The 26,759-nt window shown below is 42.6% G+C and overlaps 1 protein-coding gene across 1 annotated transcript in view; it reads right to left on the bottom strand.

Annotated features, from left to right (window-relative positions):
• LOC138288093 (collagen alpha-1(VII) chain-like) overlaps positions 1 to 26,759 on the bottom strand; it is a 963,348-nt gene that overhangs the window by 115,219 nt on the left and 821,370 nt on the right. Inside the window, exons 89-91 of the mRNA XM_069229319.1 lie at positions 7,973 to 8,026; positions 2,445 to 2,498; positions 66 to 128 (exon numbers count right to left, since the gene is read on the bottom strand). Of these exons, the coding sequence (XP_069085420.1) occupies positions 66 to 128; positions 2,445 to 2,498; positions 7,973 to 8,026 (171 nt within the window). The remainder of the gene's footprint in view (positions 1 to 65; positions 129 to 2,444; positions 2,499 to 7,972; positions 8,027 to 26,759) is intronic.

Below are 26,759 nucleotides of genomic sequence, written 5' to 3'. Positions count from 1 at the left end.
AGATTCAAGGTTGTTATACGGTGCTCCTATAGTTTACTGAGGTTGTTTTTTTATATATCACTTACCTTTGGTCCAGTCAGACCATTAATTCCAGGAAATCCTAATTTTCCAGGCCCACCAATTTCTCCCTATATGGGCAAAATGGGTAAATTGAGATATGAATATCAAAGGAACAAACACGAACCGACTGGGGATCTTCCAGTAAGCCTTTACATAGCTGGCATGCACGCTTAAGAGAAACTTCCTCCTAGGAGTATGCAATGGGATAGATCAACAGCTAACCTAACACACGAAGGAAATCTACCACAAAAGAAGACATATTTGCAAACAAATACTTTTATAGTTAACAGGCTTTTATATTCACTCAAGTAAAGCAGTACACAGAGAGAATAGTATTAATTATCATAATAATACTAGTAATGACACTAATAATTATAACAAGGGCATTCATTATAACATTACTACTACTACTATTAATGAATAATATGAAACAGTCGAAGGACTCGTAGGCAGCTTGCTAAACAACTTTTACTCTAAGTATTGCTGGAAAATACGTGTTGTTGTCGATAGAACTGCGAGACTTGGGTTTTTCTCAGATTCACAACTTGACAAATTGCGTGATGCTGGCACCTCACTGTGGCTACTATTCGCTGCCTTCTAAAAATGTGAATTCTTGGAAACTGGTTACCCAATCATTACAAAGGCCTATTACAAAAAATACTAGTCGAATCTTTACGGTCCAAGACACTCCACTTAATTACAGTTCTCCCTAAACTCAGGGCTGTGTAAGATTTCCTAAAAGCATTTAAAAGCATTTAAAAAGGTGAAAACTCTGCTAGTGCTACAAAATCTCTATAATCCTTCAAACACACCTCCGACAAACTGACGGTAAATTGTATTGTACTCTGCAGGGAGGCAGAGGGCAGTATTTTTGCATTAAAGTAAGTATTATATGAATGATTGTCCTGCAGTAATGATTTGCCCATTCCAACATTGCTTCCGTTAAATATTGAAAGTATATGTTAATTCAATTTTACACTGTTTATACAGTTTGCATTATTGTTATGCAGTTTTATACAGTTTGCGTGTGCAACCTGCACTGCGTCAGAAGACTGAGAACCAGGTAAAACAATTTGGGCCTGATTCCGAGTGAGGCGGGCAGCGGTAGCCGCCTGCCTCGCGGGAACCGCCATATGGCCGCTCCGCGGTCGAAAGACCGCGGAGGCCATTCAGGCTTTCCCGCTGGGCTGGCGGGCGACCGCCAGAAGGCCGCCCGCCAGCCCAGCGGGAAACCCCTCCCCACGAGGAAGCCGGCTCCGAATGGAGCCGGCGGAGTGGGTATGTGCGACGGGTGCAGTTTGCACCCGTCGCGTATTTCAGTGTCTGCATTGCAGACACTGAAATACACAGTGGGGCCCTCTTACGGGGGCCCCTGCAGTGCCCATGCCATTGGCATGGGCACTGCAGGGGCCCCCAGGGGCCCCGCGGCACCGCCTACCGCCATCCTGTTCCTGGCGGGCGAACCGCCAGGAACAGGATGGCGGTAGGGGGTGTCAGAATCCCCCATGGCGGCGCAGCAATGGGGGATTCCAAGGGCAGCGGAAAACCGGTGGGAGACCGCCGGTTTTCCTTGTCTGACCGCGGCCAAACCGCCGCGGTCAGAATGCCCGGCGGGGCACCGCCAGCCTGTTGGCGGTGCTCCTGCATCCCCGGCCCCGGCGGTCCTTGACCGCCGGGGTCGGAATGACCCCCTTTGTCTCTTATGCACCCAAGAGTTTAAAGTTCAACACTGCCTCATTCTGCATCATGTGTGAAAGTATAAACCCTTCAGTTGTAACTGGCAGTAAAGACAGGTGGAGGGCACAAACACATGCAAAATAAATGCAGCAGGCATGCTAGGAGAAAGACAGGCTCACATCTTCCCGTGATGGATGGAAAGTAATATTCTTCAGCATTAGTGTTAGATCTTGGAAAGTTCTGTCACAGTTCCCTTCTAAACTGCTAATTATCATAACCATCTTTTTTTTAAAAATCAACTAACAATAATTAGAGTATTTTACTCCTAGGATCAGTGATGCTAGAATGCATTCATATTATGCCTACTGGTTGCTTATGGAAAATTCAGGGTGAACAACCTAAGACAACGCCAAGTCCCATTTTCACTGCACTCATTTCCACCCACTAGGAGAAGGAGCATCTCACCAGAGACAGTCAAAGCCTCTGAGTTCATTGGCGGCTTCACTGCACATGACAGAGGACAATGCTCCAGCATCAATATTGGGCCTTAGTGTGGGCTCCCTCGAAGAATGTTCCAAGAGGGTATACACGCACTACATGTTTTTTTTTTCTTTTCCTTTTAAACATGGCAAATAAATTAACAAAAATTGAAACTTCATATACGTTTTCCACTTTTCATGTCACATATAGCATCTCGAACAACTTACTTTTTTTCCTTCCACCCCCGGCGCTCCCATCCTACCAGGAAATCCGCGGAATCCCTGTAAACATCAGACACCTGTTAGTCACTCCTGCAGGCAGCGCAATACGCAAGCATCAGAGAATCTAAGGTACTCATCTTCTTGCCATTGCTAGGGTCAAAGGACCCTAAGGTTTCACACAAGCTATTTATTAAGAACCGACTTTACAGCAGCTCTCCACAGTAGATATGTGGTGCTTGTGGAGTTGGTGTAGAGCTCAACAGTGTTTGACTTCAGGCCTATTTATTGAGATGTTGCGCTTCGTCGAATATATGTTTTAAGACCTTTTAATATAGATTTTCGAATTTTGTTGAATTATTCTCTGATATTGCTTCCTAGAGCATTGCAGATCATTAAACCTTACACATACTGGTATGTATATTTTGCCAGTAATTTATCCAGTACTCAAATGATCAGGGGGAACAACAGGGCTGAGAATGCTCGGATCAGGACCAGAGGGAGGAAGCGGACTGGGAGGAGGGCAACCAGTAGGCAGGGATGAGCGATTCTGATTTTCTAACAATCACTTTAGCATATAATGTTAAAATACATTATGCAACAAGAAGGGTGCATTAGAGGGGCCTAAGGGGCAGTGGATAGGGAGAGGAGTATTGATTGGTAGGAGGGCTAAGGGAAATAAAAACTAATATTTAGTAAAATAACTAACATCATTAAGGAGTTTTAAAACAGAAAGAGGGAGAGAGCGTATGTGCGTTTTTGTCTGTGCGCATGTAAAAATTCCTGGTGAAATCCAGCAGACATTTCTCTATACCAGAATGAAAGTCCCTGCACCCAACTATCAGAATTTTTTTAATTGGGGGGATGTAACACCCCAAATACCCCCCGAAACTACGTCTCTGGGAGTAGGAGGTCCACTAAGATGGCCAGGGTGACTGAGACCAGGAGAACCAGGAGGATGGAAATGAAGATTGAGAGAACTATGGAAAGAGCAGGACAACGAGGAAGGCCAAAAGAAGGATCAAGAAATATAGTAGGACTGCAACCACCAGGAGGGCCAGGAATAAAAGAGCCAGGACCACTTGTGGGGGTAAACAGGACAAATATCATGGTGGAGCAAAACCAGCAGAGCCAGGAGGACCACAAGGACCAGGAGGAAAAAATAGCAGGAATACAAAGATAATAATGGGTACCAGGACAGAGAGGGCCAGGATAGAAGCAGGATGAATGTGGAGAGAGACACACAAAAGGCTGAGGACCAAGAAGATCAAGACCAGGAAAACCAATAAGACTAGTGCCAGGAGGAAGAGAACTACAAAGATGAAGAGAAGGGCCATGAAGAGAAGAGGAACAAAAGGAGTAAGATGACCAAAAAGGTCAGGACTAGAACCAGGAAAAACTGTGGGGCCAAAACTGTCAGAAAGACCATAAACACCAGAACCACCAGGTGACTAGGACCAGGAGGTCCAGTAAAATGTCAGGACCACTAGAACCAGGGCCATCAGTCAGACCATGACCAAGACTACCATAAAAACCAATAACAATAAATACAGGGACCAAGGAAGACCAGGACCAGGAGGACCAAGTCAAAGACACCCAAAGCCAGGATGACCAGAAGGACCCGGTGAAATAGCAGGTGGGCTAGGAGATGAACTAGGGAGAAATGTTAGCATGAAGACCAGACGAGGAAGCCTATGTCCACCAGAACTGAAAAGGGAATTTAAGAGAGATCGAAGAATAAAATTAGGGTATTAGTAGGACCAAGGCTAGATGGACTAAGGCCAGGAGATGAAGAGTGAGGGCCTAGAGAAGTTGAGTGAATGCATGTGTTGGAACAGGAGGAAAAGGGACACCAGGAGGATCAGTGCCTCAAAGAACGAGAACAACAACGAGAACAACAGGCAAACCAATGACACCAAAAGGTTGTACGCACCTTAAAGATGTTATTATTGGGTATTATTATTTATTATTAGACACGACCAGGACAACCAGAAGTGATATAAAACCACATTTATTACGACACACATTTAATTAGAGAAGCCACACCTATTGTAAACAGTTGTTTGTTACGCTTCTTAGACTAGTGCCCCTGATAAGCTTTCTAACTTTTTTCACACACCTGTGTACAACCAATACATTCAATGGAGATCTGAGACAGGTGCAATTTAATTTAAAAACAATTCTGGAGGCTGAAGTAAGTTTCTTTTATATAAACTTCAAATCAGGTCGCCAATTCTGAGCAAATGATACAGGACAGGGATGGGTAATGAATCTCAGAAGATTGTGCATGTTGTGCCAGAAAGGCGAGTCAGGATTTCACCCAATTTTTATTTGTCCATTATTTGTTTGTCTATATTGAAATATGCAGCATCAAAGTTCATAAACCGTCTATTTTTGTAAGGAAAAGTACAGGCGTCTGAGCAGAGATAATGTTCCTAGTAAGAGCTCTTAGGCCCATATTTATACTTTTTTTGCACCGCATTTGCTTCACTTTTTGATGCAAAAGCGGCGCAAACTTTCAAAATACAATTATAATTATGCGGCACAAAAAAAGTATAAATATGGGCCCAAGTGTTAATATCTCTTACTGTCTTTTGAGGCTTTAAATCTTATTTAACCTCTTTAATTATATAGTAATATTTTTGTAACTGTATATCCCAAGCGTCCATGGATGTAGCCCACGTTCAGGTAGTCTAGGCTTGATTACTGCTCAATAAACAATTATGGGCCTGATTTAGCGTTTAGCAGACAGGGAATTCTGCTGAAAAATGCGACAAAGTGCCCTAACCCACCAAACCCTCCATCAGCCCGCCTCATGTAGAGACAGGACTTTCAGTACTCCATATACAGGGCCAACTGGTGCTACTTCATAGGAATACCTCCCTCTGTAGCCCAGTGGCATAGGGGCTGTCAGAGGATGGAAATTACACCGCCCGCCCTATTTATGGTGGCTGGTATAATGTCTTTTTTTCTTGTCTATTACCACCAGAAAAAAACCTGGATCTGAAGAGCAGGAGAAAAAACAATAATGGGAGGAAACTCCCAGGATGTAGGGGCCATTAGTTTTTTTGTTTTTCAGAAACAAACTCCCTTTGTTTCTGAAAAACAAAAACATGTCAAATGTTTGGCAGACGGCCATCAAAACCAATGGTGGCTCTCTATCCAAGTCCTAGTACATTGAAAGAAACTACTGTGTAGTTCCCAGTAATGTACATAGCTGACTGCTGGGCCAGCGGTCATCTCTAAATTTGATGGGCAGAATACTTTCGGGATAGAGGAGGTTATGTCCTCTACCATTAAGACAGACACTGCTCAGTGCATCAAACCCTAGATCAGGTCGTGAATTTTGTGTCTAATGCAGAATTCTGTGAAATTGCTACCAGACACGATTCTCAACACTGTTCTCTCATGCAGTAATCCAGAAAGTTATACTCTTCAGCATAAATCTGAGCTATAGTTACTTGGATAGCATTCCAAGTGGTATTGTCCAGAGAAACATTAGCCTGAATGATACTACTCAGTGGCATAGCATTTTGAGGGGCATTTATTTAATGACTCAATCGCAAAATCATCTTTTTTGGACACAGTATCCCAGATGTTGGTATTCATTCCTGCTCTGCATTATTGCTGCTGGGCTCGGGTTTCATGTGGCCACATTTATTAGGGGCATGGTACTCCCACAGTATTTTTAATGAATGTTCTTGCTCCCACCACAGCATTTTCAAAGCCATGTAATTGTCCCGGCACAATAGATCACATTGACATTATTTCTCCAGCTGCAGTTTACCAGACAGATATGGTGTATTAGAGAAAAGTAACTCCGATTACAATACATGTTTTGGTAGGTGTTGTCTTTCTGACACAATTGTTTTTGCAGAATTTTCCATCGTAGCATATTCAAGAGGATATGCTAATAAAGGCAAAACGTCATAAAAGTCAGAATAATATTTAGAATAGTATCACTAAGATGCAATGTTTACCCAGGTACAATAAAACATAAAGATGGGAATTTATCATGGTTCATTATTCCATTCCAGCATTGATTCTAATTGCACAGTGTTGTTTCTGGCTGATATTTTACAAAACACACTATTGTTTTCATGGGATATTCTGCATTCCACTTTATTTATCTTAGGCAGATTGCTCTTCTTGACAATTAGTACACCTAGGGGCTCCCCTATTTGTTTGCTTTTAGATCGTATGAAAGTGCACTTATTTTCGATGGAATAGGGTTCATTGTGGCCAATGTTTCTGTTAACCCAAAGTTGTCAAGCAGTCATTGCTGCTCACCTTACACACAAAAACAGCAGTGCTGGTTGTTTTTTAACTTACTGAGACCAAAGTGTTGTGGGAGTCCCTACAGATGTTTTTATGGACATACACTTGTCTCAAGAGCACGGTGGCCCTGAACATGTATTTGCAATTGCCGCATAATGCCAATTGTTAGTTGAATTGAAAGGAAGGATAACCATAAGGGCCTCTCATCTCTCCATAGCCTCTCTGTCACATGTATTTCATTTGTTTTATAGAACCTCTCATACCAGTGTAGGGTGTGGGAGCACTTTACTGGGGACGCAAGGTGTAGGATCCACATGTCATCCACACTGGAAGGCATTTTCTAAGAGTGCTTGGTCTGCAGAAGCACAAACTCATGATTCAGAACACAAACAACACAGTGCTTGGCGTTGACTTTCATAAAAATAATGTATTTCTATGCAAGCAAGTCTTTTTCATCAGCATAAGAAAAATGAAAGACTGGGAACAAAACAAAACAGAACTTTCGAATTTGTGCCATGCAGTTTGCATGCAGCTCTTTGATGGCAGTTCATAGTCCACTGCGCTAGATTACGATTGTAACTTATGAACTCTAAAGCAACAAAAGAATCTTTGTGACAAAAGCAGTAACCCACTGTGATATGCACATAAAATACTGTAGTTTGCATGATACACGTTCTATGCAGCAGGCATATTAACCATCTGTGCTACCTTAGATGAGTCGAAACTGCCACTAGACAAAACTCCCATCTCTCTCCAGCAGGTACATTAATCACCAGAGTTATCTTGACACTTTTATTTTTTCCCCAAACTGCTGGATGTACAAGGAACTTTGCAGTGCTTTTAAAACTGCTGCACAAAGGAAGTAATAAATATAAAAAAAACATGCACATGTTTTTGTGGAGAGGCCCCAGCTGGAGAAGTGCCTTCCTGACGTCCTAGGCCTGCGGACTGTCTCTGAGTGTGTCACGGACCCCTGGGGGGAGCAGACCACAGTTTGGGAATCGCTGGCATAGATGGAATACTCTACAGGGTCAGGGATCCAGGGGTTGAGGCAGAAACCTTGTAACCATGTGTGCAGCTATATGAAGAACTGAAGTGATAGAATAGGTGCTTGGAAAAGGATACTCTGAAGACCTAATTTGACCTTCGGAGGCAAGAATAACTTCAGATAAACCTTTCCCACGACAGAAAAAGCATTCATCGTAAATGATTACCTACACTGGAGTTTCTTGTTTTAATACTGCTGATCTCATGCTTACCTTGTCCCCTTTCTGTCCAGTGTCACCGCCCACACCAGGTTCTCCTTTGTCCCCCTAAGCAAGCAAATAGAGTATGTTAATTATTGGTACCATGTGGCAAATGGAAGACTGGTGCAAATTCATGGCATAAGTAACATCACATTATGCAGCATGCAAACTCCGAGGACTGCTTCCAACCCCAAAAAAAACAAGTAGTAGGCCTGTGGTTTCTGCTAATTTAGTACCTGGTTACTAGGACCACTTTTTAATCACTAGGTTGCAATGTGCTGGAACATGGGTCTTCAATAAATATTGTTAAAAACATACAATAGCCCTTCATCAAGGTGAAAGGCATAGACTGTTACCTGCTTCGATATCTCTGGTGGTCAGTGGGGACGGACATGTTTTTGTTTACTGTGACTGGGTACTATCAGTAGTATTGTCTATTCCACATTGCCCTAAATTTCAGATTGTGGGCCTCATTTAGAGGTTACAGGGAACTAAAAATCCCCCAATCTCTGGAGGAAACCCCAAATACGGAGTATAATCAATTGGCTGAATTTACTGCACAGTAAGGCTATTATTGTGGAGTTTATTCAGCTAGTAGATTCCACTTTATATTCAGAGTTTCCTAGATCCCTAGCTGCCTGTTGTATTTTGTTTTATAAGAGATTATGAGTGAGTTTATCTTATCATGTCTTAGGGGGCTAGTCACTATGGGCCTGATCTACTATGCATTTTAACGGTCCCAAACACTCCCATTCTTCATTTGTGACAATTAAAATGTGTTTCTATGTACTGGTCCCATTTTTAGGAATCAGAAAAGTTTTCTGACTCCTGAAATGGGATTTCGAATGGATACTGATTTGGTATCTGGAAGGTGTATGTAGTAGGCCTCCTAAGACCATACCGAATCAGTATCCTAAATATGAATGTTTTGAGACCAAAATCTGGCTGAAAAACATTGATGTTTTACTGACACCTCAAAGGAGGCAGTAATGCATTCATAAAAGAGAAGGAGCCAGCTTGGGACCCCTTCCCCATTGTGAAAGTAACAGTAAAAAAAAAGTTTGTTGGTGATTAGGCAGTAGTTCTGGGGTCCACTTCCGAATCTTAAACAAAAAAAAAGTAAACTTTTCTTTTTTAACACCGTACTGATTCCTTTAGACGAAATGGGCTGCATTTAAAAATAAAGGTTTGCTTTATGAAAAAGCAATCACAGGCATGGTTGTCTGCTGGCACTAGCAGTGCACCAACCTATGTGATTGCCTCAAATTGTAGTGTCACAACTTGCAACCTACCTCATTACTATTCATGAGGTAGGACGGATTCTGACCCACCACAATTCTGAATTTTAGGAAAACACCTATTAATACATAGGTTGTTTCTTAAAATACTTGACTGGTCCCAAATTGCGACCGGTATTCTGTGAGCAGTAAATAGTAAACCTGGCCTTCTTTTATTTGTTGAGTGTAATCAAAAATGTTACCATTTGCTCATATGCATGTACCAAAACAGCCACAAGCAATTGGTGAGAGCCAAATGCTCCAGTGATCAGAATTAAGATGTTACTGACAAAATCTCAGATAATGGTTGAAAGAGGCTATGATGAAAAGCATGGATCTTATGCCCACTCTATGGATATTTTAAGCAATAGGTCTGTTTTACAGCTGTGCTGTCAAAACCCAGACCTAAAAATTGTAGTTGGACTACAGTTTTGTTTGGCCTGAGAAATGAGGCCTATTAAGATAGAAGGCCTGCTTTATAGTTTGGCGGACCACCTTGATGAACTACCGAATGCCAGATTTAGAGATGACTGCCAGCCCAGCGGTCATCTCTCTACATTGAAAGAAACAGCCTTCATGGTGGTTACGTTTATCGGTCAAAACGTTTGGTGGATGGCTGCTATTGGTTTTGATGGGCATCCACCAAAACTTTTATAGCTTTTTTTTTATTTTTAATAACAAACTCCCAAACCAGGAGTTTACGTCTGAAAAACAAAGAACATTATGACCCCCACATATGGTGTGGGAGGGTCATTACTGCTTCTTTATACCCCTCACTGCCAGGTTTCTCCTTGGGGTGATGGACAGGAATAAAACACATTACACTATCAACCCTAAACAGGGCGGTGGTGTAATGTCCTTCCTCTCAAGACCCGTATTCCGCCGGGCCAGTGGAGGAAGTATTCCGTTGATGTAGCCAACATGGGCTCATTAAAGGAATACTTAAGGTCCACCTGTCTATAAATGAGGCAGACAAAACAAGGGTTTGGAGACCAGGACAATAGATAACCAGGCCAACTAAGTATCTTGTCTGCTGAACTCTAAATCAGTAAAGCATACAAAAATGTGATGGCTGGAATGCTTGAATTATTCTTAGCCGCTGGCAATTACTCGGAGCTGCATCCAAGTGCATTTGTATTTTGCACACCATGACACCTCAGTTAGGACGCAGCCATGTGCAAATCAATCTTGACCTTGTTCCAACAGGAAAAGTCCAGCCCGAACTGCCAGGCAGGTTCTTCCTGAACAAGAACACAAGCAACCTAGGACTGGTTTTGCCCTAGTTGGGACTCATCAGTCAGGTATAGCTTGGTTCCAGGGACAGAGTGTGCAAGGAACCCATGTCTGGGCATACCAGTCCCACTTAGGGCAACACACTAAAGTATACAAAAAAGTGATGGGCTGAATTGTTCTCATAAGGAGCAGGGGCAAGGCTGACTTGCATTTGGCAGGGTTTGAGGTGGCATAGTGAGCAAAGGAACAATGGGTTGGGATTGTACCCCGAGTAATTGCCAGTGGTTAGACAAATTTCAAGCATTCCTCCCACCACCTTTTGTGTGTTTTAAACTCTAGATCAGGCCCTGGGTTATTTGCTCATGTTAAGTACAATAAACTCAGAATGAATATAAAAAATGAATAGGTGTTCCTTACTATTAAGAGGGTTGCTGTCATGACTGTCTATTGACAACTATTGTTTTAGATTCAGCTTTTTATCTGTTCATCACCTGACCTGGACAAGAAATTAAGACTTAATTGATTGCACCTTAAAAGAACACAGCCCAAACTCTGGTCTTCGTTTTTATATGAGTCACTCCTCTCAGTGCCATCTAACGTCATAAACCATGATTACTACATCTCACTTCACTTGTTTGCATGCAGCACCCCGTATATCTACAAAGTAATCAATCTACTTTGTAGTTATTGGATATAAATGGCCTTGGTGTGCAGCAATGTAATATTACCTATTGTGGCCAAAACTTTTTCTTAAAGTGAATTTGCACGTACTTATAGAGTTACTTGACTGAGTTCCTAAACACATTTAGGGCCATATGTACGAACACTTTTTCCCATAGACACAAAATGGGTAAAAGCCTTTGCTACATCTGGCCCTTAGTTCGGAAAAAAATGCCTGGCCACCAATTTCAATTTTTAAATATAATACTTCTGAGGGTGTCATTGTTTGTTACTCAGGTTACATGCCAAGCACTGAAATACATTGGCTGATGCCAATGACCCACATTTGATGCGCTTCAACCAAGCCACCCAGGTTACTTATCTAACCTAGGTAAGTATATATTTTGGCATTCAAAAGTGAATGAATATTAATCTTTCGGAACAGAACTGCGCTTGGCCACCATGAACACCATAGTCACAACATCATCTGGCCACGTTTTCTAGATAACCCGCCCAAAACAAACATCCAAAAGTAGATCCCTGGTGTCCTGCTAGATGTGGACTTACCCCATGAGCCATGTAAAGCTGCTATATCATTGACCTATCTTTCCAAGTACTCAGAGTGTCCGTGGAATGTCACAGTTCAGCCCACATATTTTCATGGAAAGCTTAAAATCCAGAGCTGCTCCTCTTCTAGTGGTGTTGCTGAGTATTTGTGAAGCAGTGATGAATATCTAGCCCAGCTTCCATAACAGCTCTGCCATGAAGGCAAACGTTCTTATGAAGATTCATCAGGCGTTAGAAGCAAGAAAACGAGGGGATCAGCACCTGGGAAACTAATTATCAATAGTGCAGCGGGTGCAGTTGGCCTCGGGGAATTAGGAACCCATGGGCAGCCTACCTAAACATACCTTTGACCACTCAACCAGTGGAAATGTATCCATTTTCCTCGTTTGCATTTGGGGACCATACCACTGTTGTTGTGCTAATGATGTATATCCACGCAAGGTTGCCACGTTTCAGGTACTGGACATCAGAGCTAGGCCCCTGAAACCATGTCCTCGTTCAGGCTTCTAGGCCAGACGTGGCGTAGCTCTGGCGGAAGAAGAAGCTAGGGGCAGAGCTATCAATTGTGCAGCAGATACAGTGGCACCGGGGCCCAGGGTTGTGAGGGTCTCCGTGATCCCCATGTATGGATCTTTTTTATTAATACTCAACAGGAGGCATTGTGGGCGTATATTCCAAGAGTGCATCGCGGCGACTGCCCCCCTCGTTTCGTCACTGGAAGAGATTTTCTGTTACAAACAAGTTCCCTTACTCGCTTATTCTTTTAGTCGCCTTTTTTAGTGAAAGTTCCAGATACACTTTCCTGTTGGACACAGAGACGGCAGTGTAATGCACGTGCGATGTATCTCCGTATACCATCCGCCCAGGCCGCGGGAGCGCTGTTTGTAACTGAGGTTCAAGGCACTTTTCACATTCTTGGCTGCCAGCAACGTAGCGCGCTTTACCAGCAGACAGAGAGCTTCAGCTTAATGTGCACTGATAGCTTTCACTCGAATGCCGCACGGCAGTATTTCTGCCAAGGAAGTGGAAATGAATTGCAGGCTGCGCAGTAAGGGCAGCTGTGATCCCTGTTATAGGGCCTCGGGGAGACGTGAGCCGACAGATTATGTCGCCTGTGCGGGTTTAATGTCTCTCTCTCTACGTGGCACGGTTATTGAGTCCAAACAAAATGGATTTTTCTTCAGTCGTAATCAATTACGTGCCCAGCACTTTGTAAATAAAACACGTGTAACATGCAACACGGAGGTGTAAGGAAATCAAGATGCCCCCATCCCTCTCGGGATGCCGGATGTTTTCATGAATTAATCCAAAACGTGCGCCAGGGAACAAAAGAGCTTTCAGTCAGTCTGTGCGTAATTATGCGCCCGCTGCTTAAAAGCTACCTGGAGTCTATGCATAAATGTGCACTATGCAATTAGAAGCCGTGCGCGAGTCTATGCACAGAGAGCCCCAGGTGTTGAGGAGCTTTCTAGGAACCCATCCATGATGTGCATTTGGAATGTAAAACACGCAGCGCTGACCCCGAGCCCCGGCATAGCGAGCACGAGGAACACGGAAGTTGTTCATGACAGTATACATGGCGAGCACTAGAAATGTAGGAACTGTCCAGGAATCAATGCCTGGTGAGTACTAGGGCTGCCTGGTCTATGCGTGGCAAGCCCTACGAATGCAGGAGCTGTCCAGGAGTCTGTGCAAGCTGAACACCGCCAGTGAAATAGCTAGATGATCATTAGCCACTTCATAATGTGCATCAAGAAAAAAAGGTACTTCTCTGCAGTCTATGCATCGTGTCTAAAAGTCTGTCCATACTAAGCACTAGGAATGCAGGAGTGATCTAGCAGTCTGTCTGCATTGTGCAGCAGGAATGCAAGATCTGTCCATTAGCCTGTGCCTAAAGTACAGCAAGAATGCAGACACCGTCCATGAGTTTAGGCTTAACTTGCACTAAGAAAGCAGGCACTATGCATGAGTCTATGCATAATGTGTAGCAGGGATACAGAGCTGTTCATGAGTCAGCACCAGGTGAATGCAAGAAAAGAAGAATCTGTCATGCACTGCGAGAACCATCAATGTAACAGTTATGTGCAAGTCTGTTCAGGATGAGTACTAGGGGTGCACGGCCTATCTGTCCATCAGTCTACGGATGATGAGCTCGAACAATGTGAAGCTGCATGTACACGTCTATGCATGTGAGCACAAGGAATGTAACAAAAATACACACGTTCATGGCCCTGATTCCGAGTTCGCTGAAGGCAAGGTGCTAAGTATCACATTTCATTAATAATGATACATTACTTTTCAGGAGCAATACATATCACCTATTCCGAGTTTCTGGGCAATAATATGCAAATTTTCATGCTTAACGTTCCAAAAGTCTCATGGTACAGTAAGTACTGTACACCTCTCCCCTGTCAAATCTCTAAAGGCCTGGCTGGTTGAAATGTAAGCAAGGGTGAGGTGTTTAACACATCCAGGGATTACTGGGAGTACTAAATCACACCCTAGTTGCAATTCAGATCCATTTGTAATCAGGGCCTTTGAATGGGGCTATGGAAGCACACACTGCATATATACATGCAGCAAGCGCTATGAATGTAGGAGCTGTCCATGAGTCTATGAATAATATATACCAGGAAAGGAGAAGTTGTCCAGCAGTCTATGCATAATGTGCTCATGGTATGCAGGATCTGTTAAGGCGTCTAAGCACCTTAATTAAAGATTGGTGAGAACTTTGTAGCATCACCCTTACCTCCCTGTACTCCTACCCACCTGAATCTTAAAATCACACTAACCTTACTCTACCGTTACTCACTCCTGAACCCTAAATTCACCCCATTTCTCTTTGCCTTTTCCTAACCCTAAACCCCCATATCACTTTTTAAAATAACATAAAAAGTACCTTAATCAAAAAAATATTTACCTGGATGGTAAAGGTACAAATACTTACCTGCCTGGTACGTACCTGCGTGGTAAAGGCACTGTGTGGTAAATGCTCTTTAGCCTCAGGCAGGACACATACCTGTCCCCTCCCTAAACACTCTTCTGCCTACTCTCTAGCACTCCTAAATGTTTTGCGGGTACGCTTGTTTTTTATGCCCTTTGGTATGTCTGGTAATCACATTTGACTTTTTAAAAGATCACCCCCAATACCCTATACTTTAGGGCTCACCTGATACAGCACGTGTGGTCGCATGCAAGACATTTTGTTTACATACTGGCTTAGAGCCCACCCATTGCTTACCATCAGTTGGCTTCATGGTCACTCTTCAATTCCTCTTTTTCTGTTTGTCCGTACCCTGGAGCGTGACCCAAGTACTGTTTCACTTGTCCATTCTTCTTCCAATGCTCACTGCTACAAGAGGGACTTTTTTTTCTTTGGGGTCGAGCGCGCAAGTGCTCTGGTCCCTGTTGTAATCTCTCTGTGGGCCTTTAACCACGCTCATATCATGCCCTTCAGTTTAGTTGGTTAGTTGTCTTGCCTTTTAAAGTTCACTTGATTTCATTTGTAAAAGGCATGCATACGTCAGGCCTTTTCCAGTGTTTAGCCCTCCTCAAGAGCACCGGTAAACTACTTAAAATATACAGTACAAGGCTCCATGTTTTCTGCATGGCTTCTGGACTCGCCTGGCAGTAGTCAAGCACTTTGCATGGCATTGACCCTGTTACATAGATAATTGCACAACTGCCGATACGTTTGACTGCAGGTGAACTTTTTTTTCCTTTTGTGTGCTTCTTCATGCTCATGCTCGTGGCGTGGCTCTTTAAATTGGATCACTTATGTAAAACTGTATTATCTTTAAATTTATGTGACAAGAAAAGTCCGGTTAGGACTTTACAACGCTAATAGCTCTAGGTTGAACAAATGTGAGACCCATTGCATTGCAAATGCTTGTTTTACTTGCAGTCCCTTCCTCGGTCCCTCCACCCTTATTGTTGCCTAATCACCCACACCTCTCCTGCGTTGTTGCTTGTGGAGTCTGCCCCGGCCCTACCCAGTTTTTCTTGCCCCCAACCGACCCACACCCACTCCACTTCCTCCTCTTTTTGTTTGCCTCCTGCAATCACCAAGAAAAAACAAGCATTTGCAATGCAATGGGTCTCACGTTTGCTTGAGCTAGAGCAATTAGCATTGTAAACTACTAACCAGACGTTTCTTGCCACATAAATTGAAAATGAAAATAAAACAGCTTCACATAACTAACTGGACTTTTCTTGCCACATAAACTTAAAAGTCAAAGTTTCACATAAGCGAGCTGATGGCCGCCATCAGTGCAAAGCAGACACACAAAGGGAAATAAAAGTTCACTCGTAGTGAAACCTTTTGGCAAAAGTGCAATTATCTATATAACCGGTAAAAGTGCAATTATCTACTTAACTGGCAAAGCGTTCAACTTCTGCCCAGCGAGATCACGCTGCAAAAAAAGAGAAAAAGTAGTCCAGAACCTGGATGGAAAATGTGGAGCCTAGTATGTTTTCAGTACTTGGTTGCTGCACTCGAGGAGGGCTAAACACTGGATAAGGCATGACTTATGCATGCCTTTCACTAATGAAAGCAAGCAGATTTTAAAAGGCAAGCCCACGAACCAATGAAAGAGACTGACGTGACATGGGCGTGGTTTGAAGCCCAAAGAGAGATTACAACACAGGATGGAGCGCTTTGTGCTTGCCCCTAAAAAGACCCCAAAAGTTGCGCCCAACAGGTTTCAGAATTCTACAAAGATGCAGATGGCGCTGTGCTCCTTGCTCTGCATAAACTATTTGACGTTGTCTTTATGCGGGCCCGCACAGCAAACTTCAGCTCGGAGCTAAGATAATCAAACAAGTGACTTTTTTACCTTGAGGGTCTTTTCTGCATTTGTGAGTTTTGGACATTCCAGCCATGCCATGATCCTTCAAGCTTTTGACAACTTCAGACTGCTTTAAGAAGATTGCAGCCCTTGCACCTGTTTATGGATGGTGCACTGCTATACAACATGGGTAAAAGACATTGACAAATCCAATATCCCTTGTGTAGGTGAGACCCATTGGCTTTGCCAATAGCTTTTAGACTGAGTAACTGATGAACACAGTATGACTGGTTCTTCTACATTAACTGATAACTGCTCTTTGAATTAGATTAACTGACAAATGTATGCCCCTTACTTAACAAGTTACTGTTAATTGTGGGATGAACTTAGCATGTGTTTCACTTTTGTTTAGTTTGGCCTTGTTGATGTTTTGTTTGTAATTACCATTGTACTACAAACTTTCACCTTTGGTTCTCTTCAGTGGGGAAATAATTATCTGATAAGCTCTGCAAAGTAACCTTCAATGGCCCTATAGTAATCAGTGACTAGGCTCCTGATGCTGGTCCGAATTTAGTTACAGATCCTTTGACCAGTTTTTCAAGGCTGAACACATGCTTACCTCACAGACGATCACTCTTGCACCAATCCAGACACACCAATAGGCAAACGTCTTTAAAACCTTAGGAGTCCCAAAGTTTAGATGAGTCAAAGAGGTCAGGCCTGGCTCCCGACGTGGAACCATCTGATTGTGTCAATCCTCTGACTCCGTCTTATGTTAAAGAATTTGATGGAAGATCAACATTTCTGATAACTGCTTTTTCTCCTTCATGTTTATGTTGTGTGATCTTATGATATGCTATGTTAAGTTATGCCATGTAATGTTTGATGTATTTATACATCACACATTCTGCCATTATCATGATCTCAGAGAGTTAAAAGGAACTGGTATGATATGAATAACCTGCAAACAACCCTGGTAGTTATTACTAATAGGTTGTAGATGCTTTCCTACTTCTATTAGCATCTGAGAGTTGCTGGCTTACACAAAAAACCTGAATAAAGTATGTCAAGGGACACAACTACAAACTTAACAACACAGAGGTGAGTATTGGATCTTTGAGGACCCCACAGTGAGGAAAACAAGGAGAAAAGGATGAATGAGACAACAAAAGTGCTAAGTCCATTTAAGTAAAAAGTCTTGAAACCACATTACGGTGTTTCCCTGAATACTCAGCTGAGTCATCAGAATCTGGTTATCACCAGTACTGAATGCCAAAAACGGGTCCAATAATGCCAGCAATCTGGTGATGTCATCAACAGAATGACAATATAACTCATCCATGACTGCTGCTATTACTAACTCTTTGCTATATACAGGCTCAAAACCAGCCAGAATAGGATTTTGTGAGTTATTTTATTAGACCCTCTGTTGCGGGTGATTGCAGGCTGACTTCGCCAATATCACAAACCCCTATGCGCCCTATGTACAGAGGGTCTGGCACACAGGACTCATGTTGCATTTCCCCTGTGGCACTTCGTGGCCTTCTACGACACCAGGATAAACACGCCTTTGGCCCCATTTCCCACTACAGTTAATTCCTTGGCAGGCCTCTTCCCAGAGCAAATGAACCTATTAAAACATTTGGCTACCGTTGTTAAATTCGTTTTTCGGTTTGCACACTTGCAACCAATAGGTATGTGTTTCCTGTTTATTGGTTCCAACTGCCATGACATATTAACTCCACCTGCTAATTTTAATTGATTTCACCTGCTTCTGTTTATCAGGTCCAACTGCCATGATCTATTGACTCCATGGGCTAATGTTAACTGATTCAACCTGCCTTTGTTTATAGGTTCTAAATGCCATTACCTATTGACGCCACCTGCTAATGTTAATTGATTTCACCTGTTTCTGTTTATTTGTTCCAACTGCTACGAACTACTGACTCCACCTGTTTATGTTACGTAATGTTCTTAATCACATCAAGGCCCTCAAAGGTGATTTACTGTGCTCTATAAATGATTAATTAATTGATTAATTGATTAATTGATTGCACTTCCTTGCAATAAAGGTAAAAACCATTAGGTTGACAGGGGTTTTCTCCCAGGGCCCATTGGAACCTTCCTGTCTCCCATGTGAGCCACCAGCCTTTGAGGAGTCAGCCACACCCACAGAGTACTTAAACCACACCAGAAAACTCGAGTTGGTGCTTTGCCTTGTTTCTTTCCTGAGCAAGCATCATCCTTGCATGCTCCTCCTGAGTTGACCAGGTTCCACTAGCACTCTAGTCTTCCTCAGCCCAAGTCTCTCTGCAGTTCCTGTGATCCAGCCGCCGTTGACACTACTGTCAACTTTGCTTCCAGAGGGTTGATTCCTCTTTGGCTCCTTGCACTACAGCTAGAAAGACTTCCTCCAGATTCCAGCTTTATGTAGGAGTGATAGGGCTAAGAACTTGATCACAAGTTAGTGCGCACATGTCCTTAAATTAAGCCTAATACTATCTATAAGACTGAGTTCGGAAAAGAGAAAGCTCCCTTTCCAGAAATTGGACACTACCTTGTTTCAATAGCTTTTGTGCTATGAACTCCTTTACAGAGTGGGCGCTCCAGAGTTGAATTATATCAGAACTAAAATCCACCCACCAGTAATTATTGAAAAATTTATTAGAGGGCACTACATATGTAGATGAATGTGTACAGAGAACTGAATGTAAAATTATTCTTGGGAGTGTCTGAAACTCCAGTCTTAGATTTTGATTTGTACCTGCTTTGATGCAGTACTTATGGTGAATCCAGTAAATGTACAATATTGTGACTAACTATGCAATCTTTGTATGCTGAGAACGTTTGGTAAACTATTCTTTTTTCCAGTGCAGTACATCCACACCGATACAAAAGGTCCAGGGAGTGCAGAACCTCTTATGCAGTGTTGCAAAGCAGCATAGCTGGACTGGTGCCGCAGGTCTGTCTTTTCTTATTTTGTTCCAATCCCCATCCCCATCCCCTTGAGTGCAGTGTATGATTTAAGGGTTTAGGGTTCCTTGATCGTGGGCTGCCCTCCAGGGGTATAAGAGGTCCAGCATTGCCTCTGCGGTCAAAATCAGGTGAGTGTGTGACAGAAGATCAAGTTCCACACTTCTTCCACCGCTCAGACAATATGGAAGACCAATTACATGTTCAAGACTGCTGGACAAAGACTGTCTCTGAAGGGCTTCCCTAAACTTTTTGTTTTCTTCCCCCTCTTTTTCTGACTTCATTTTTTTTGGCTCTATGACTCTGGGCACTTTACCACTGCTAACCAGTACTAAAGTGCATGTGCTCTCTCTCTTAAACATGGTAACATTGGCTCATACCCAACTGGCATACTTAATTTACTTGTAAGTCCCAGTAAAGTGCACTACATGTACCAGGGTGCTGTAAATTAAATTCTAATAGTGTGTCTGAAGTACTGATTGTGCCACCCAAACAAGTAGCCCCCTAACCTTGTTCAGGCCTGCAATTGAAGGCCTGTGTGTGCAGTTTACTGCCACTTCAACATGGTATTTAAACACTTTTGCCAAACCTTAAACTCCCCTTTTATTACCTATATGTCACCCCTAAGGTAGATTCTATGTAGTCCACAAGGGAGGGTGCTAAGTAATTAAAAGGCAGGGCATGTACTTGTATGTTTCACATGTCCTAGTAGTGACAAACAACCTTTTTCGTTTTTCACTTCTGTGAGGGCTGGTCCTCCCATAGGCTAGCATTGTAAATTCCCTTATATACTTTTAAGTAGTAATTTCTGATCTGAAAGAAGTGGCATTGGCATATTTGGTATGTTTGGAACGGTAGTGAGAAATCCTACGTACTGGTAAAGTTGGATTTAACATTACTATTTTAGAAATGCCACATTTAGAAAGATTGCATTTCTCTGCTCTTACTGCTCTCTGTGCCTTACAGCCTGTCTCCATTCCACTTTTGGTCTCTGGTGGTCGACAGCTCCCCTTGTGCATTCCATCCAGACAGCCATAAATACAGGACACTCAGCTGCATCTGCATTCATCTACATACTTGCGGGGGCTCTCACTTACACTTCAAAGGCTAGTGGCCTGACCTCACACAAAGGACTGATCACCCCCAACAGGGCTCCGGCAGACAGGACTTGGTTGAAAGGGGAACTGGTGCACTTGAAAACCACTCCTTGAATTTCCTCAACTTCAAAGGCACATTTATATATATATATACATATATATATATATATATATATATATATATATATATATATATATATATATATATATATATATATATGCATATATATATATAATAATGGGTTTATGACCCCAAAAAATTAGACACTTTTGGACCTACAACTGAACTCTGTGAGAAGGACTTTTGTGCTGCCCAAAGGACTCATCTGGACTACTTTTCTGGAAGGACTGCTCTCCTTCCCTCCACAAATGATCTCCAAGAGCTTGGACTGAGCACGCTTCCTGTTAAGAAGTCTCAGGGTCATAAAAGACTTCACCAGAGATAGAGAAAATCCATTGCGCTGGAAAACCGATGCAAGATCTGCAAAATCGACACATTGCGTGCAGAATTGACGCAGTGCTTGTATTGCAGTGCCTCCCAAAACGATACTGTCCTTGTTTCATCATCACAGCGCATTTTGGATTTTCCATGCAACATCCCTGGGCATCAAAATATCCCCGCACCACAGTGAGGAGCCAAAGCTGCACACCCAGAAATTGACGCATCACCTTGCCCTGGAGGAAAGAATCAACGCATTACCCCTGCTGCACTGGTAAAATAATGCACCGCTTTACTTTATGACACATCACCTCCTCTGTGGCCCTCTATGTTGTTATTTTTGACGCTTCTCCAGGTCCTTAGTGCTAAAAGGATACAACCATTGATGACTATGGATTAATACTTACCTAAATTTCTAAAAAGTGATACCTTGACTTGTGCATATTGGATTTTTGTCATTTGGTCTTATTCAAATAAGTATTATCTAATTTCCTAACCTGAGTTGGAGTACTTTTTGTGGTGTTTTCACTGTGTTACTATATGAGTTCCTGCACAAATACTTTACACATCATCTTTTAAGTTAAGCCTGCGTGCTCTGTGCCAAGCTACAAGAGGCAGAGCACAGTATAATTTAGGTTGTGTTGTGACTTACCCTGACTAGGATTGTGGGCATGACTTGGAGATGGTGCGTACCTCTGCCAAGTGGAGAGCTCAGGCACTGTGAGAAGACACTGCAAGTGTGTTAGAATTAGTGATGTGCCGAATGAAGTACAGTCTTTACAGTAGGAAAATGTGTTGCTCAAAGATGAACTAATGCACTATCGCACCCACCATTAGTACTGGTTATTTGATGCTGGGGGTGGGGTGACTCCTAAAGGTATGTGGCACATTCTTCAAACCATGTATTTTGGCAACTTAGGGATCAAACGGGTACTTCCTCCACCAGAACTGTTAATCCTGTTCATGTCACTGTAACTAATTCAGTGCCTGTGCCCCCAGCTCTGCTAGAAAGGTTTTTTGGGGACAGTAATATGTTTAATGCATTCTGGAGTCAATGCAAATTGCAATTTCTTGTAAAACCAGAAGCCTTTCCTTCAGACACAGCTAAAATTGCCTTTATCCTATAGCACAGCTGCTAACTGGGCTTTTCCGCTCATTGAAAATAATGACCCAGAGTTACATGATTTTGGAAGGTTTAACAAGACAATGCATCTTCTTTTTGCCAAACACACCTTTGTTCAAGCTAGTGATAATGAGTTATTAAACTTATGTCAGGGCTACATCGATCTCCTGACTTACATTACAACCTTTTGTAAGCTGGGTACAGAAACCCAGTGGCCAGGAGATAAGTGAACCTCCCTCTTTTATATAGGACTAAGAGATGACTTAAAAGATTCCTTGGCTCACATAGTGGATCCTCCATTGGATTGCTCTGAATGAATTGACTTAGCTGACAGGTTAGTCGAACAAAAGGGAGAACGTTGCAAGGGGAGCCAAAATTATTCATTGTACGAACTGAGTGAAAAGAGGCACAATCCAAGAATCAGGATAATACAGAGCCTATGCAGATAGGGGGCTTGCGCAGCCCTCTGACCAACAAGGAAAAGGAATGCAGAAAAAAGTTACATTTGTGTTTGTATTGTGGTAAGGCAGGGCACTTTGCTCAAGACTGTACTGTCAAACCAAAAGAAATTCAAAAGAATGTTGCAGTGACATCTGATTTGGTGCAGGAAAACCAGGGAGCCTGGCTGACGCCGGTATCCACCAGTCAATTATGATTCTAGAACAGACCCCACATTATTTGGCAAACACCTCACATAAGGTTCTACAACATTTTACATTACTGGTCCCCCTTATACTTTCATACCAACAGCAGAAGGTCTTACCTCTACTCCTATATTACAGGGCTACTGGAAACTTCTTAGACCTAGCCTTGGCCAAATCTTTACATATTCCACATGTTGAGAAATGCGAACCTGAACAGGTTAGACCTGTGGATGGCTCTGTGCTCTCTTCTGGGATGATCACTTACCAAACTGCACCAATAACTCCAGTAAGTGTGAATGGGCATACTGAGACCTTGACCTTTGATTTCATTGATACACCCACCTTTGGTGCAATATTAGGGGTCCCCTGGCTTCAACTTCACAATCCCATAATCCACTGGGCCCTCAGCCTGGTCACCCTAGGCTCTCACTAACATCGAACCCATTGTTTTAAAGAGTCACAGGAAGTTCTATTTACCCTGACACATGCAGCCTTAAAACAAGCATCTATGATGCAACTTCCTGTAGAATATCAGGATTTTTTAGATGTCTTTGATGAGCAAAAGGCTACGCAATTACCTTCCCGTACAGAATATGAAAGCCACATTGACTTAAATCTGAGCACAGCACTCCCTTGTATAGGTGTCTATGCCCTCTCTGAACCTGAGACAAAACACCTAAGAAAATACCTAGATGAGTTGTTAGCCCTAGGATTCATTTGTCACTCCACCTCCCCTGCATCATTGTCACTCTTCTTTATCCTGAAGAAGAATGGTGAGTTGCGGGCATTCATCGCCTATAGAGCATTAAATAAAGTGACTGTGAAGAACAGATATCCATTGCCTCTAATTCCGGCCTTGCTTGACCAGATACAGAAGTTCACTATATATACTAAATTGAATCTGCATAGTGCATACCATATTATTCATGTGAAAGAGGGTGACAAGTGGAAAATGGCCTTCTGAACCAAGTTTAGACTATTCAAATACACAGTCATGCCATTTGGGTTATATAATGCCCCCGCAGCATACCAATACTTTGTAAAAAGTTCTGTGAGATCTACTGTGGATGTTTGCATGGTTGTATACATTGGCAACATCCTCATTTCTCCACAAAGAATGACAAAACACATAGGTCATGTCAGGGAAGTACTACAAAGACTTCAAGAACATGCCCTTTTTACTAAATTGGAAAAATGTACATTTCATACTCAATCCGTTGAATTCCTGGGATACATCTTGTCTCCATGGATAGATAGAGGGTTTAGGCAATATTAGACTGACCAGCACAAACCACAATTAATGGAGCTGCAAAGTTTCAAGGGGTATTCAAACTTTTACAGATGGTTTATCACTCATTTTTCTGACATTGTAAGGCCAATTACTAGGTTTTAAGAAAGAAGGTGCCCTTTCTGTGGAAGCCAACACTGACAACAACAACTGGCCTATAAAATTGGAGACTAGGTTTGGTTGGTCATGACTACAGTGTCCATGTAAGTTACAACCCAGATAAGTAGGTCCCCATCCAACAGAACAAATCATTCATCCAATTGCAGTGAGATTAAAGCTGCCAGAAGATCTAACCATTACCCAGTGTTTCATGTATCCCTCCTGAAAGCCTATGATGCACAAGCCCATCCCACTCCACCTCCACCACCTGTAACACTGGATGGCCATTTGCAATTTGAGTTACAGAGAACCCTAGACTCAAAACGTGTTAATGACCATTTGTTTAATTTAATGATTGCAAAGTCTATGGTCCTGAAAGACAGTCTTGGGAACCAGCCAGCAATCTTCATGCTCCTCGCCTAGTCACCCAGACAAACCATGTCCCGTAGATCATTCTTTGTGGGGTGGGGAGCCATCACGACCCCCTCTTTCCCCCTCTGTAGAGTGGGTGTGGTGCACAATGCTCATGTTGTGTTTCCCCTGTGGCAATTCATGGCCTCCTGCAACACCAGGATAAACACCCCTCAGGCCCCATGGTCCCACTTCACTTAACCCCTTGGTAGGCCCCTTCCCAGAGCATGTGAACCCATAAGAACATTCTGATCCCGTTGTTCAATTAGTTTTGCAGTTTGAACACCTGCAAGGAATAGACATGCATTTCCTGTTTATTGGTTCCAACTGCCATGACCTATTGACTCCACCTGCTAATTTTAATTGATTGCCCCCTGCTTGCATTAAAGGTCAAAACCATTAGGCTAACAGGTGTTCTCTCCCAGGGCCTGATGGAACCTTCCCATCTCCTATGTGAGCCACGTGCCTTTCAGGAGTCAGTCACAGCCATAACGTATTTAAACCACACCCGAAACTTGAGTCGTTGCTTGGTCTCATTCCTGTCTTGAGAAAGCATCATCACTGCACTCACCTCCTGATTCATCTGATTCTTCCAGCACTCTAGTCTTCCTCAGCCGAAGCCTCCCTGCAGCTCCTGTGATCCTGACACTTTTGACGCTTCTACTATCTTCGCTTCCAGTGTGGTGAATTCCTCTTCCTCTTTGACTCCCTGTGCTACAGCTAGTCCTCCAGATTCCAGTTTTAAGTTGGAAAGACAAGACTAAGGGCCTATTTACGAGTCAGGGTTTTATTACGTCCATTTGATCCAATCTTGGCCATTACAGTTTTGGAAAGTTTATCTGGCAGAATGGTTGCTGGAGAGATGGAAGTTGTTTTTTCTAAAACAGAGTAGGAAAGTAATTTCATCCAAAAGCAAATTAACAGAGATATTGGGTACCCATAGTACGCCCTGGCAGAGAAGTGACGTCTGTTATTTCACCACAGCCATGCAGTGTCCTAATCTTGTATTGAAAAAACTCTGCCAGTCACCACACCTATCTGAAGATGCTATAATATTGATAGTCATTTTGAGACTGCATGATTCAAATACAGGAGGAAAAATGCTGATGATAAGAGAATTGGCGATTTTGTTAGCATAATTAACAGATTCTGACCATTTTATTACAGTCTTGTAGGTATGGCTTTACTTTTGTCACCAAGTGTGTAGATTTAGATCATCCATGAATCCCTACAAAACACTGTACATGATTGACTACATCCAGTCAGAAAAGAACATACAAGAGGTCATCAATATGCACAGCATCATCCATAAGAGACACAAGCAGAACTGATATAGCTGTCAAAGCTTAATGAAGTGTATCATTTCCTTAGACCATCCATTTCCTCAGACGTGTCAGAATGGTAAGTGAGAAAATGGGGGGGGCATTATTTTCTGAGTCCTTTACTTTTTCAGGGCCCCACATTTGACCTACAACATTTATTAATGGCAAGGCACCTAATGTGGCTAGTACCAGTAGATAACATCGGAAGCTCTACAGTTGCTGATCCAGGTCCTGTAAAACTTCTGACATGCTTGTATTTCAGCTCTGCTGGCTGTTATAAGGACATTTATGAAATCCACCTCGACACATTACAAAATGAAATTCCCTAAGTGAACTTTCAGAACTCTTTAGGATATATATGAAATTTGGGAATTTTGGAAGCTATTGCTTGCTAGATTAGTAGCATAATCTGTAAAATCTGCTTCATTTAGAAGAATTGTTTGGGAGTTCTGCAACTCTTTTCTTACTTCCATCATGGGTAACATAAATTCTAACAAGGATTTACTTTCTGAAGAAATTCTGAAACTATTAAAATATGTTCGGTCCATTATATCAAGTGGTAAACTACATGCAATTTCATAGCTCTGCAAGGCACCAGAGGAGGGTGGATCTCACAGAGTTCTACTCCGTAGAATTCAGCAGAGTTATGTAAAAACTCTGTGAAATTCTGCGATGTTCCACGTGTGGTGGAATACGTCTGCCTGGCCTACACATATGCAAATAAATAATGTCCAGGGCTAGTGCCTCTGCCCTCGAGCCCATAGCTGAGACCCTTGTCTGGGTTTCTCCTCTATGGGCAGAGGGGGTGGGGCAATGGGCCTGGACATTATTTATTTGCATATGTGGCGGGCTGTGCTGGGGAAAAAATAATCTTGCTGT

Source organism: Pleurodeles waltl, chromosome 4_1 (genome assembly GCF_031143425.1).
Source record: "Pleurodeles waltl isolate 20211129_DDA chromosome 4_1, aPleWal1.hap1.20221129, whole genome shotgun sequence".
Lineage (NCBI taxonomy): Eukaryota > Metazoa > Chordata > Amphibia > Caudata > Salamandridae > Pleurodeles > Pleurodeles waltl.
This window is presented reverse-complemented; position numbering and strand designations above follow the sequence as displayed.